The sequence below is a fragment of the Phocoena phocoena genome, chromosome 19 (genome assembly GCF_963924675.1).
Source record: "Phocoena phocoena chromosome 19, mPhoPho1.1, whole genome shotgun sequence".
NCBI classification, from domain to species: Eukaryota; Metazoa; Chordata; class Mammalia; order Artiodactyla; family Phocoenidae; genus Phocoena; species Phocoena phocoena.
Genome location: NC_089237.1, coordinates 9,357,586 through 9,370,826, shown reverse-complemented (window position 1 = coordinate 9,370,826; position 13,241 = coordinate 9,357,586). Strand labels below are relative to the sequence as shown.

Sequence of the window (13,241 nt, the reverse complement as noted above, 5' to 3'; positions counted from 1 at the left end):
CATAGTGGCTGTGCCAATTTACAGTCCCACCAACAGTGCATGAGGGTTCTCTTTTCTCCAAGTCATTTCTTTTTTTTTTTTCTTTATAAATTTATTATTTTTGGCTGTGTTGGGTCTTCGTTGCTGCGTGCGGGCTTTTGCTAGTTGTGGCGAGCGGGGGCTACGCTTCGTTGTGGTGTGCGGGCTTCTCATTGCAGTGGCTTCTCTTGTTGCAGAGCAGCGGCTCTAGGGTGCGCGGGCTTCAGCAGTTGTGGCGCGCGGGCTCTAGAGCGCAGGCTCGGTAGTTGAGGCGCACGGGCTTAGTTGCCCCGCAGCGTGTGGGATCTTCCCGGACCAGGGCTCGAACCCGTGTCCCCTGCATTGGCAGGCGGATTCTTAACCACTGCGCCACCAGGGAAGTCCCTCCAAGTCATTTCTTTTTACTCAGGCCTCTCAGAGGAGGGGTGGGGACCGTATAATTTCTCAGCCCTTATGCTGGTGGAGGGCAGGAAGGCCTCGCCGCAAGGCTGGAGGTCCTGAACGAACTGAGAACAAGCTTCAACTCTGGGGACTCAGTTGCTCAGTGAAATTATCAAGCGTGGCCAGCGCCCCGGGAAGGGCGGACAGCGGGGTGGGGAGTGCGGGTGCCATTGGGGAGGGGCCTGCCCTATGGGCCCGGGGTGGGGAGGAGTATGCGTACACTAAGCCCTGGTCTTGGCTGCAGAACATCCACCTGGTGGCCCAGTGGCTGAGCACCCTGGACAAGAAGCTGGAGCGGTACAGCGTCGGCAGCCACGATGACTACCGCGTGTTCATCAGTGCCGAGCCGGCCCCCAGCCCCGAGTCCCACATCATCCCCCAGGGCATCCTGGAGAACGCCATCAAAATCACCAACGAGCCGCCCACGGGCATGTATGCCAACCTGCACAAGGCCCTGGACCTCTTCACCCAGGTAGCGTGGCCTCCCCCCGTGTCCCGTGCCTGGCCCGGCGTCAGCGCCTGCCGGTTCTCTCCCACCCACGCCATCCCCAACGCGCACACACTCCTTGAGCCACAAAATGAACAGATCCCCGAAGGACTGTGCAAAATGCAAATATCTAAAGTGCCTGGCGCACAGCTTCAACGAGCAGAAACGCGTGTCATCCATCAGTTTCGTGACCTGCACGTCAGGCCCGGTGAGTGTGGGCCGGGTCCACTGCTTGTCCGAGCACCTTAGGAAGGGGCCAAGCTCCCGAGGTGGTTCCCTGAGGGTCATTCAGCCTTGCTGGGGCCACAGTGCTGCCCAGACCCCTGCTCTCACTCCCCGTGAGACGCGATGCTGTGGGAAGGCCGGGTGCGAAGGGGATGGGGCCGCAGCGCCCGGCTAGAGGGCGGTGGTGACAGACGGGGGGGCGGTAGTGCCCGCCACACAGGTCTCTGTGCTCTGGTCCCGGGCCCAGTCTTCCTCCCTCGACAAGTAGGCCCCACTGCCTTGTGGAGGGACGCCGGGTGCCCTGGCCCTGCAGGGTGGGTAGGGGGGCCTCGGCTTGCCTGTCCACGCTGTGTCCGCCTGGACCTTTGTTCCCGTGACTCCTCCCCCATCCAAACCTCCCAGTCCCCAACCTGCCAAGTGTGTAGCCTTCCCTGGCACCCCTGCTCCCCTCCGCAAATCCCCAGCATCTACGTCCGTTCTTTTGGTACCTGATCTTCATCTGTTCTCTACTAGAACTTTCTGGGTGCACGCATTTGGTCTCCCAAGTGAGTCTAAAACCGTTTTGAAGAAGAGACCCCATATTCTCTGATAACACCCGACAAAGATTATGTATGGAGCACATTGTGCCAATGTTGTGTAACGTCTCTATCTGATTAATTTATGTGACAACATCTGAGTCATCCACTAACCTCTCCCTATGGGCTTAAAGGACCCACCAAGGTCAGAGTGTAAAGTCACAGAGAATGGAAAGCATGAAAACATATGTGCAGACCGGGTCCTTCCTCCAAACAGTACGTCCGTGTGCCCAGGACGTGGTGGGCTCAGGGAACAGTGAACAAGACCCGTTACGCGGGTGACTGGCCTAGTCTGGTGAGGGGCGTGGACGCGTTCACAGGAGTGAGAACAGGGTGTGATGAACGTGTGGGGACATGCACGGAAACCCCAGGGCGACGCAGCTCACACTGGGGGCCGCAGGCCAGTGCGGGGTCCCAGAGCTGTTTGCTTCTGTCCGTGCTGAGTCAGTGCGGAGGTGGAGAGGAGGCATGCAGTGAGTTCTGTAGCATTTCGACATCACTGTCAATCCGAGCACGTGATCCGTTTTTCATTTCTATCATATTTTGCTAGAATATCAGTCAGTGATGGAGTGGCAGAGGGTGGCGAGGTCAGCAGGAAGCTGGTCCCCCACTTGCAGGAGTCTGGGGCCTGCTCCAGGCCGCAGAGTGGCTCCCGAGCCAGGCTTGGCCGGGGGGTGGGTGTCGAGGTAGAGACAGCTGACGCCCGAGGGGCAAGCAACAGAAAATGCAAGAGCCTCTGAGCCCGGGGAGCAGCTCCCCACAGCGCGTGGAGCCCACTGGGGCCTCTGGCGGGGGACGTGGGAGCCGGGAGGACGCGGACGGGCTGCTGGGCTTTGGGGAGATGCTCTCTGGCCGCTTGGAGTCAGCGGGAAGCGCAGTCGCTGTCGGGCAGAAGCGAGGTGGGGCTGCCCGGCTGAGGACAGGCGAGCGGGCACGTGGCCGGGGCTTGCTGAGGTGCTCGAGGGCTCCCTAACTTTGTGCATCACCTAAGGCATCTGCAAAGATCGGAAGGGAAGCCATGAGGAAAGCTGTTGCTTCCTGAGGGGACCATCCCAAGTTCGGGGGCCCACTGCCTTCACAGAGTTTCACAGGAAGAGGCAGTCGTGGCTGGGATGCGCCCAGACCATCCCCGGGCACATCTGTGACCACAGAGCCCAGAGGCCCGGGAGGCCAGTGATGAGCGGTCCAACCAGAGGGAAGTCTCTGGAGGCAGACGGAACCCACCAGGCCTTCCCTCATCCTCGGGCCTGGCGGGTTCCTCCCTCTGGTTGGCGGTCTCAGTCTGCACCCTTTCACGGCCAGTGTCTGGAAGGGTCCAGCCAGGTCTGTCTCCTGGGCCCACAGCTGACAGGTGACGGCGCGGTCTCTAGGACAGGCATGGAGGAAGGATCTGGGGGGGATGTTGGGGTGATGGAGCCTCCATCTGCGCCCCTCCCTTTCCATGTTTGCTGGAGGGGACCCCAGCCGGGCATGTGTGTCAGGGCTTCCATGGAATCAGGACAGGGCCCCTCCCTTGTTACACCTTGTGTATTTTTTCCTGGCACTTTTCCCGATGATGACCATTTGATAGGCGTCTGTCCCCGGTCCAGCTTTCTGGCTGCCGTGCCTGCGGCCCCCGGCCACTGGGAGGCACTCATAGGGCTGAGCGGGTGAAGAGGAGCCCAGCTTAACTTCCAGAAGCCCCTGTGTTCAGAGGCACCCACTGAGCAAAGACTGATCCGTTAAAGTCGCACAAACCCAGAGAGAACTGGGCTTCAGAATTTGGGCTGGGTTGGCCTTTCCCTGGGGCCACCTGCTTTCAGAAAGGCTTTCCTCAGCATCCCCTCCTCCTTTGCAGATCGTTTTTGGCGAGTTTGGGGTACTGCTTGCGTGTAGATGATGAGGAACGTTGATAATTGCGGGGGAACTGTATCGGGGAATATTTTATTGGGAAGATGTACCAATAATTTGACTTGCAACCAATACTTAGAGTGGTACAGCTGCATTTCTGGAGGAAGCAAGGACAAGAAAGCGTCCTCTACCCGACTCTACAGGTCGGGAGAGACTCGGGAAACCGGCTCAGAGCAGTCGATGGCCTTAGGCCCCACCCCTCATCCCCACCTGCACCCCCAGCGAAGCAGCTGGCAAAGACGGCCCTGGTCCTGCCCCGGCCGTCTGTGCGGACCCTGCCTGACCCGCGTGCCCGCCCTCCGCAGGACACACTGGAGATGTGCACCAAGGAGATGGAGTTCAAGTGCATCCTCTTCGCCCTGTGCTACTTCCACGCCGTGGTGGCCGAGAGGCGCAAGTTTGGGGCCCAGGGCTGGAACAGGTCGTACCCCTTCAACAACGGGGACCTCACCATCTCCATCAACGTACTCTACAACTACCTGGAGGCCAACCCCAAGGTAAGGACCCACCTGGAGCCCAGCTGGGTGGTCCTCCCACCCTGCCTTCCTTTCAATTATTCTGTCTCGCGTTTAAGAGACACTGAATAGGTTTCATAGGCCAAAGAAAATCGGAAAACGTGCGACTCCTCTGTGACCCCAGCCATCTGATATAATGGTTACCACCCAGGCCCTGGCCACCACCTCCAGCAGTTCTCAGCCGTCTGGCAATTTTTCTAACTCCACGGGAGTCAATATCTTTGGGGACCTGCCAGTCCTGCACCCGAACAGCGACTCCCCAAGAAAGGCCAGCCCCCCGGACAGCGTGAGCCGAGAGGAGATACCAAAGGGCTGCCTGGGCCGCAGGCCTTGCCGACAGAACGCAGGTTCAGAGGGAAGGCCAAAAAAAAAATCTCCCTGGAGACACGGAACGCTTCCTTTCATTTGTGTTGAAAATTAAAACCAGTGTGTCCAGTGCCGTGCAAGCTGTTGGGAGGGCTGCTGCGAGGCGGCTCCGTGGCCGGGAGGGCCTGTCTGCGGGCCCAGAGGGGAGACTCGCGCCCCAGGTGGGGTGAAGCCCGCTGCAAGGCCCCCTCCAGATGTGGCCACCCCCTCGGGAACTTAGAGCCGGCCGTTCTCCCCGCCTGACATGGCTCCTCTTGGGATCTTACGTGGAGCGTGGCGCTGGCACAGGACCCATCTCCGTGACCCCCGTGGGAGGCAGAAGGGAACCCCGTAAGCCCAGGGCTCCTCCGTGCTCCTGCGGCCGGCACCTTCCTGCACCGACACAGCTTGACGTTCCGCTTACCCAGGAGGCTCCCGAGAACCTGCCCAGGGTGCCCGGACACACCCCTGTGTCACCCGCTCCCTGTCCCAGCGCCCCAGGGCCAAGGCACCCGCCGCTTTGGGGCTCGGTGGGCGCCCCAGGGGCCTGGCTAGAGGCCTGAGGCTCACACACCCCCTCCAAGCTTTGGGGACTGAGCAACCAGGGGCGGAGGGTGTCCCACCCATCGTAACAAAGCTCAGATGCACTGGGAGGAGAGACCTGGGCCAGCTGCCCCCAGACCCCAGAGGAAGACGACCACCCCCCCCAGGACGGCCACCACCCCAGCCTGAGCCTGGAATGTTGTTGGCTTAGTTCCTGGCCAAGCACAGGAAGTCGGCCCTCCTCAGGGGAGGGGAACAGTGGTCTCCATGGGCAGGTGCCGGGGGTCACTTCGCCTATGACAGGGTCTGAGCCGAACGCCAGTGGCACATCTTACAACACGCACACAAGCAAATAAATGCAAGAAGATGTGAAGAAAGAACTTCCTCATCACAGCAGCTTCGTCAGAGCAGTTCTCTCTGGGGAGATTCCAGTGGGAGGAGCAGTCTCGCTAGAAGTTTCTAACGACATTTACGCAGACGCTTCCCTCGTTACACACCCACAGAACCCTAGCTGGGTAAGAAACTGCTCGAGAACGCACACCGTGTGCTCCAGTGACCAGCGGGGTGAGGTGTGAGTGACACTCGGTGTCCCGCTCAGCAGTGTGTGATCAGGCCGGGGCCCCAGGCCTGCACAGCCTGACCTTCCCTTTGTCCCATCTCGCGGCGGGGAGGCAACGTTGAGTGACCTCCTGTGGGGATGTCGCCCTCGGCCCGCAATGAGCCAGTCCATCCTCCCGACTCTGAGGAAGTCGACTCAGGCTCTGAGGGCGAGGCCTGGCAACGTGTCTCTGACAAGCGCTCTGGGGACTCCATCCAGCAAGTGCGGGCACACAGATGGCACCCACCCCCCAGGGGTTAGTCCCACTGGCCCGCATCCCAGGAGGCAGGTCATGGGGCCGGAGAGGCAAACTGGGGTGTACCCAGCCCTACTCTGCAGGAGAAACAGAAGCTATCCCCGAAGCAAATACGCAAAATGCAGAAAAGGCAGCTCCGCGCATACCCAAGATAACTAAACAGACAGAGAGAAAAAAATGCAAGTCACAAGATGACGATTGAGAAGATATTAATGGTTTGGTTTGTTTTGTTTATTTATTTACTTATTATTTGGGGCTGCGTTGTGGCTTTGTTGCTGCGCTCGGGCTTTCTCTAGTTGTGGCGAGCGGGGGCTACTCTTTGTTGCGGTGCACGGGCTTCTCGTTGCGGTGGCTCCTCTTGTTGCGGAGCACAGGCTCTAGGCGTGTGGGCTTCAGTAGTTGCGGCACGTGGGCTCAGTAGCTGTGGCTCGCAGGCTCTAGAGCACAGGCTCAGTAGTTGTGGTGCATGGGCTTAGCTGCTCTGCGGCATGTGGGATCTTCCCGGACCAGGGCTGGAAGCCGTGTCCCCTGCGTTGGCAGGTGATTCTTAACCACTGCGCCCCCCTGGGAAGCCCCGATATTAATGTTTTAAGTCAAAGTTCATGAGAGCACATCAGACACTTGATAAATCAGCAAGTTCTTATCCAATTAACTTCAACTTGCCTGCATTTGGTAAACAGCGGCCATCCAGGCAGGGCACTGTGGGAGTTACATAAATGCCCACCTTGCCCTTAAACAGCCACAGTCCTCGGAGAAACTTGTGCGTGTGCTACGCTGCCCAGCGGCGTCAGCTGCCACCACACGTGACATGCGGCAAGTCCCAGCGGAGGGGAACGAAAGACACTCTGGATTTCAGAAGCTTGGTCTAAAACAAAAAAAGAACGTAAAATACCTTATTCATAGTTTTTATGCTGAGTGCCTGTTGGAACAATCTTTCTACTTAAGTGGCTGCTGGCAAATCTGAAGTTACGTGCGTGGCTGCCCCGCGTGGCTCCCGCTGCTGGACAGCGCCGTGCAGGAGGTGCAGCTGCGTGCTGGGACCAGGGCGGGAGAACGGGTTCCTGGCTCTGTGGAGGGGCCGCACTCGAGCCGCTCTGGAGGCGGAGCACGGCCACGGCCATGTGGTGGCCAAAGGAGCGGCATCCCAGGCTGAGGGCACAGCGTGGAAGCAGAGGCAGAACAAACAGAGAGCAGTGAGAGCGGCCAAGGGTGGGATGCACGGAGAGACCCGGCCGACGGGGGGCGCACTTGTGTGCACTGCCCGGTTTGGTCCGGTTCCCTCGGGCCGGGCCCGGGAGCCAAGGTTCTGGCGGGGAGGCTACTTGCTGGAGCTGGCCGTGCCACCGAGACCTCAGGGGCACGCGTGGGCAAGGCTCCTGGAGTATAATCGGAACCAGGGCCCTTTGGGGGACCAGAAAGTAGACCCACTCGATAGATCCTGAAGGCACGATGAACTGGACGTGATTCATGGCCAGAAAGATCTACGGTGCCCAAGAGCCCATCCACAGAGTTACCGCTCTTGCTGGAGACGGCGGTTAAGGGAAAGGTCACAGGTGGCTCCATACTTCCATTTCCAAGCGTGGGGAACAAAGGGGGCACGGGCAGAGGGAGCATGTGGGAGCTGGGGGGAGGGCCTGCGGGGTCTGCAGTGCCGGTGCTGGGGTCGGGGAGGTCACGTCAAGGGAGAGCGCAGAGAAGAGGGGCGGGCACAGGGCCGGGCCGTCCTGGCTGGGGGTGGGGTGGAGGCAGGGGAAGCCGGCAAGCCCCCCGTGCGAGGAGCCCGGCAGGAAGAGGGTCAAGGAGGAGCTGGTGGCCGAGTCAGGGGGCAGGAAGGGCCAGGCTTGGGCCTGGTGACCGAGGGTAGCAGGTGACCCTGCAGACCTGGTGGAGGCAGGGGTGACAGGAGGGGCTGGCAGACCCAGGAAGGGGCGGGGCACAGGGTCCCCTGACGGCCGCCGCCCTTCCGAAGGTGCCCTGGGACGATCTCCGCTACCTCTTTGGGGAAATCATGTACGGTGGCCACATCACCGATGACTGGGACCGCCGGCTCTGCAGGACGTACCTAGAGGAGTACATCCAGGCGGAGATGCTGGAGGGAGAGATCCTGCTGGCCCCGGGCTTTCAGATCCCCCCGAACCTGGACTACAAGGTGAGGGCTCCTTCCAGGGATGGGTAACACATTAAACAGGAGCTCCCTCTGTGACGCAAAGCAACAGAGGTCAGTGCCGTCCCGCAGGCTCCCCGGCGAGAGCCTCTGTCGCAGATGGACCACCAATAATCAAGCAAGCAGACAGGCAACCCAAGTAAGAGGGCTTGAAAGGCAGCCTCCATGGAGGAGAGTGGAAACTTCCTCTGTGTGGCTGGGGAGCAGCCCCAAAAGGGGGTCAGGGAAATGAGATTTGGTACAGAGGGCAAGACGGGGACAGAACGCTCTGGGAAGCGAACGGAGGACACGGGTTCCAGCTCACACAGCTCTCCCTGCTCACCCGCCCCCCCCCCTTTGCAGGGTTACCACGAATACGTCGACAAGAACCTGCCCCCCGAAAGCCCCTGCCTGTATGGCCTGCACCCCAATGCAGAGACTGGCTTCCTGACGGCCACCTCGGAGATGCTGTTCCGCACTGTCCTGGAAATGCAGCCCAAAGAAACCGGGTCGGGAGCCGGCGGCACCGGGGTATCTCGCGAGGAGAAGGTAGGAGCCTGACTACCCATCCGGCAACAGAGGAAGGGCAGGGCCTGGGACACGGGGGCACAACTACCGGCAGCAGCCCCTGGGAACTTGTTAGCAAGCCCATCGGGCCCCACTCCAGACCCCGGGATCAGGAACTCAGGGGGAGGGGAGCCTGCAAGCGGGCTGCTGCAGCCCAGACGGAGCACCAAGTGCTGAGCTAGACAGAGGCGGGGCGTCTCCGCGTACTCGCCCGAGCAGCCTCCCTCCCTGCGGCTCCTCACTTCCCTGGCTGGGCTCCCGAGAGGGCCTGCCCTTCAACCCTGCCCCGCGAACACAAGGGCAGCAGCCGAAGTCCTGGGAGGGCAGTGCATGTGGCTCAGGCAGGGCAGTCTAGACGCTTAAACCAGTCCCTCCAGATGTGCTTAGGTGAGCACGGGGGACAGATCCTATGAACACTCACTGCAATAGCACGGCGCAGACAACGTAAGAGCATTTAATAAATTCCCCAGCTGCCAGGGTTACCTCTGCCGTCTCAAGAGGCATCGGCACCTTGGCACTTAAAATATTCCCGACAAGCTCTACTAAAAATTAGCTAAGTGTTGGGCTTCCCAGTTAAGTAGACCAAATTCTTGATTGGAAGACTCTCAGTGCTCTGAGGCCCCTTGACATTTTCTTTGCGTAATGCCTGAAACCAGAGTTCAGTAGATGCTCTGGTGGCCGTGGTGCTCGTGACCACCATGTGGGCCACCCCTTGAGAGGGTGTGCCCCGCACAGTCCCTGCAGACAGCCCACACCGAGGACAAGGTGATCTGATGGGGGAGGGAAGCAGTGCATCCAGGGATGTCTGAAGGCACCAGGCTAGGGCAGCCTAATGCTCCCGTGGCCAGAGCCATACGGCCATGACAACGAAGCCAGAACACTAAAGCCGGATGGCCAAGATTACCTTCACCCTGATCAGACGCGGGGCCGCACCTCCGTGATCCCGTTTTTCTGGCAACTCCACCTGCCTTGCTCCTGGGCTCGGAGTTGAACGTCGGGGCAGCACCCAGGCCCTGGCGCTGGGGGTGCGGGCGCAGTGACACGGGCTGGCTGGGGGCTGGCTTCCAGGTGAAGGCCGTGCTGGATGAGATCCTGGAGAAGATCCCGGAGACCTTCAACATGGCCGAGATCATGGCCAAGGCCGCCGAGAAGACCCCCTACGTGGTTGTCGCCTTCCAAGAATGTGAGAGAATGAACATCCTGACCAACGAAATGCGCCGCTCACTGAAGGAGCTGAACCTGGGGCTGAAGGTAAAAAAGTGGGTGGCAGGACCTGGGGTGTGACTTGCGACGCGGGCTGGCCACCGCAGGCTGACTTCCCTTGGCCACAAGACCAACAAGCCCCAGGCCGCTGGGCCTCGGCACCTCGAGCTCCCCGGTCTGGAGGAGTGGGCACCTCAGGGCATCTGCAGATGCATCCACGTGGCCATGGACGCCATCTGGACTGTTCCCTGGCAGGAAACCCTGGTGTGGCCACCACAGGGCATCTGCAGGGGCACTGCACAGACCCACGTCAACTCACGACACAGGGTGGGGGCGGCGGGGGGGGGGGGGGGGGGGGGGCGGGGGCTCGCCCACCTGAGAGCAGGTGAAACAAGGCATAGGCCCGACCGGGTCTGCATCTGTGCCGAGCGCCCCAGCACCCGTGTGCGTGTCCCTCAGGGAGAACTGACCATCACGACCGACATGGAAGACCTGTCCACGGCTCTGTTCTATGACACTGTGCCCGACACGTGGGTGGCCCGGGCCTACCCCTCGAGGATGGGCCTGGCGGCCTGGTACGCCGACCTGCTGCTCCGCATCAGGGTAAGGACAGGCTTCTGGGGAGCCGCTGGCCTGACTCTCAGCAAACCTGCCCCCAGGGCCTGAGGAGTGTGGCTTGGGGGCGGGGGGGAGACATGCATCCCCGTCAGAGGCCTGGAGGCCCCCGCTGGCCTGGCCTTGGTCAGAGCACAGCCGGAAGGGCCTGGGCCACACCACGAGCACGCAGGCCCGACAACGCAGGAACAGGAATCCTCCCCGAAGGAAGAAAAGGGCCAGCGCGAAGCCAGAGCGGCTTCTGTGGCCACAGATGCAGAGGCCCTCCCAGCAGAGCCCAGGAGGCTCCAGGGACACCTGTCACGGGAGCCACCTCCTGGGGGAGAAGGAGAGCAGCAGCCTCTTTCAGACCCAAATCCTCTCAATCGTGAGCCCGCCCCCCTCCTGGACCCTGCTCTCCCCGTCCAGACCGTGAAGGGGCGTCTCGGGCAGGCGGCCATCCTCGGCGCAGAGGCTCTAGCACGGCCCCACTCCCATCTCCTCCAGGAGCTCGAGGCCTGGACGATGGACTTCACACTGCCTACCACCGTGTGGCTGGCCGGCTTCTTCAACCCGCAGTCCTTCCTCACGGCCGTCATGCAGTCCATGGCCAGGAAGAACGAGTGGCCACTGGACAAGATGTGTCTGTCTGTGGAGGTGACCAAGAAGAACCGGGAGGACATGACCGCGCCCCCCCGGGAGGGCTCCTACGTGTACGGGCTCTTCATGGAAGGTAACAGGCACTGGCAGGGGAAGCACCAGGGGCACGTGGGCTCACAGTGGCCGGAGGAGCCCAACCACACGCCGGCATCCGCTTGGCCCTGCTGCGGTGCAGGCCCGTCCACAGACCTGAGCCCCCATTTTGAGGCCGTGAGGAGCTCAGCCCTGGAGCCCAGGACAGGCATACGTTCTGGGGGTGAGGGTCCAGGAGCCCACCTCTGTCAGGGCTACTGTCCAACCACCGCACCCCCGCAAGGCACAGGTTCAAGGGCAGGGAGGTCCGGCCGGCCCCCTCCCCTGAGCCGAGCCCAGTGCGAGGCCATCACACGGCCAGGTCCCAGCAGCGGGGGGGCAGGGGCGGCGCAAGGCTGGCACTCATTCAGTTCCACCCACGTCACCCCTGTCCCGCACCGGGCAAGGTCAGACAGGACCGGCCAGCAGACCCACTCTGAGTTGAGTGCCAGCGACTCCCCCACCCTCCTTAGCGACTGATGTCACCCCTTTACCCCCCCGTGCCCACATCACCAAAGACAAGCAGAGCAGCAACCATTCTCCGTGTTTATTTTGGAATTACAGACAGGAAACCTAAGCATCGTTAAATAGGGTGAGTAGAAATAAGTCTGGTTCAAGGCGGTAACAGTCGTGTGTGCGTATACATATTTACTGCACGTGCACGTAGGACAGTCGCTACAGAGGGAGGGAAGCAGGGAGTTTAGTCTGTCATTGTCAGCTGGAGTTATGATTTCCTGCCATTGAAACGAAGAAGGCTGACACATGAGGCTCTGAAACCACCACGCACGTAGACAGTGGAGCCCGGCGCTTTAGGGCCGATCTGTCCCTCAGAGGTGCACAGCGAGACACACAGGCAGTCACGCCGTGCACGCGACCCCCGCCCCGTCCTCTGCCTACAGCCTACAGCCGCCCCCTGCAGCAATTCCTGTGCAGTCCAGGCCCTGGCACCTGGCCTATCTCTGCAGGGGTGCGGGTGCAAGCCAGGCCCCTCCCCTCCCCCACTGCCAGCACGACAGACGGGAACCGGGAACCAGTCACCTCACCCTGGGCCACCCTGACCCTCGGCTGTGCTGTCCCTGCAGGAGCTCGCTGGGACACCCAGTTGGGAGTCATCGCCGACGCGCGGCTGAAAGAGCTGACACCGGCCATGCCCGTCATCTTCATCAAGGCCATCCCTGTGGACCGCATGGAGACCAAGAACATCTATGAGTGTCCCGTGTACAAAACACGCATCCGCGGCCCCACCTACGTCTGGACCTTTAACCTGAAGACCAAAGAGAAGGCTGCGAAGTGGATCCTGGCAGCCGTGGCGCTGCTCCTACAGGCCTAGCTGGAGCCCCGGGTCCCGCCGTGAGGCCCATGCTGCCCGGCGCCAGGTCCTGACCGCAACTTCAAATTTACAGTCAGGAACTCAGCCTTGCAACTATCACTTATTTTCACAGGAACTGATGATTGCTTTTTTGTTCTCCTAAATAATCGAGGCACTTTATAACCATGCACATCGAGACTAGCCAGAGGGCGGAGGGCAGCCTGGGAGAGGGGGTGTGGATGGGATTAAAACAATGAAGCCACTGAGCCAGGTTTGTCTGATTCACTGGAGCCAGCCTTCAGCCTGATGGCCACCAGGGGCCTGGCACAGGCTTAGGGGTGAGGCCCCAATTCCCAGCAGCCAGGGGAGCATCCCAGGAACCAAACCCCCAAATCCTGACTTCCCACAGGGTCAGCTGGGTTTATCTTTTCCCACCGGTGGCATGTAGGGTTAGAGCTGGAGGCAGCCACACCCTTCCCTGCCTGATGCTACCTGCAAACACCCACCACTAAGGGCCAGGGTGTTCCATTCCCGTACAAACAGGAGCGGCCACTGTCCCCTAAAGCACTATTCCTTCTCTCAAGCAAGAAAACCTTCCTCGATTATGGTAATGCCGCCTCCCTGCCCCAGAATTCTGAAAAGCCAACTATTCGGAGGGGCCATTTCCATACAGCTCAAGTGCTTCCCTGTCAACTGCCCACTTTCTGAGATTGCTGGGAACGGGAGGGACCACTTTAAACACATGTCTGTGTCCTGGGAGGTCACGATAAATGGTCGTCCCCTCTTAGTTCTGGGCAGCA

General features: G+C 60.7%; 2 protein-coding genes across 2 annotated transcripts in view; one reads left to right on the top strand and one right to left on the bottom strand.

Annotated features, from left to right (window-relative positions):
- Positions 1–12,462, top strand: part of DNAH17 (dynein axonemal heavy chain 17) — a 110,635-nt gene extending 98,173 nt beyond the window's left edge. Inside the window, exons 73-80 of the mRNA XM_065896570.1 lie at positions 704–931; positions 3,942–4,133; positions 7,863–8,042; positions 8,400–8,585; positions 9,672–9,854; positions 10,266–10,409; positions 10,908–11,133; positions 12,215–12,462. Coding sequence (XP_065752642.1) covers positions 704–931; positions 3,942–4,133; positions 7,863–8,042; positions 8,400–8,585; positions 9,672–9,854; positions 10,266–10,409; positions 10,908–11,133; positions 12,215–12,462 — 1,587 coding nt within the window. The remainder of the gene's footprint in view (positions 1–703; positions 932–3,941; positions 4,134–7,862; positions 8,043–8,399; positions 8,586–9,671; positions 9,855–10,265; positions 10,410–10,907; positions 11,134–12,214) is intronic.
- Positions 12,113–13,241, bottom strand: part of PGS1 (phosphatidylglycerophosphate synthase 1) — a 38,344-nt gene continuing 37,215 nt past the window's right edge. The window contains exon 10 of the mRNA XM_065896571.1: positions 12,113–12,307. The gene's annotated coding sequence lies outside the window, so the exon portion shown is untranslated. The remainder of the gene's footprint in view (positions 12,308–13,241) is intronic.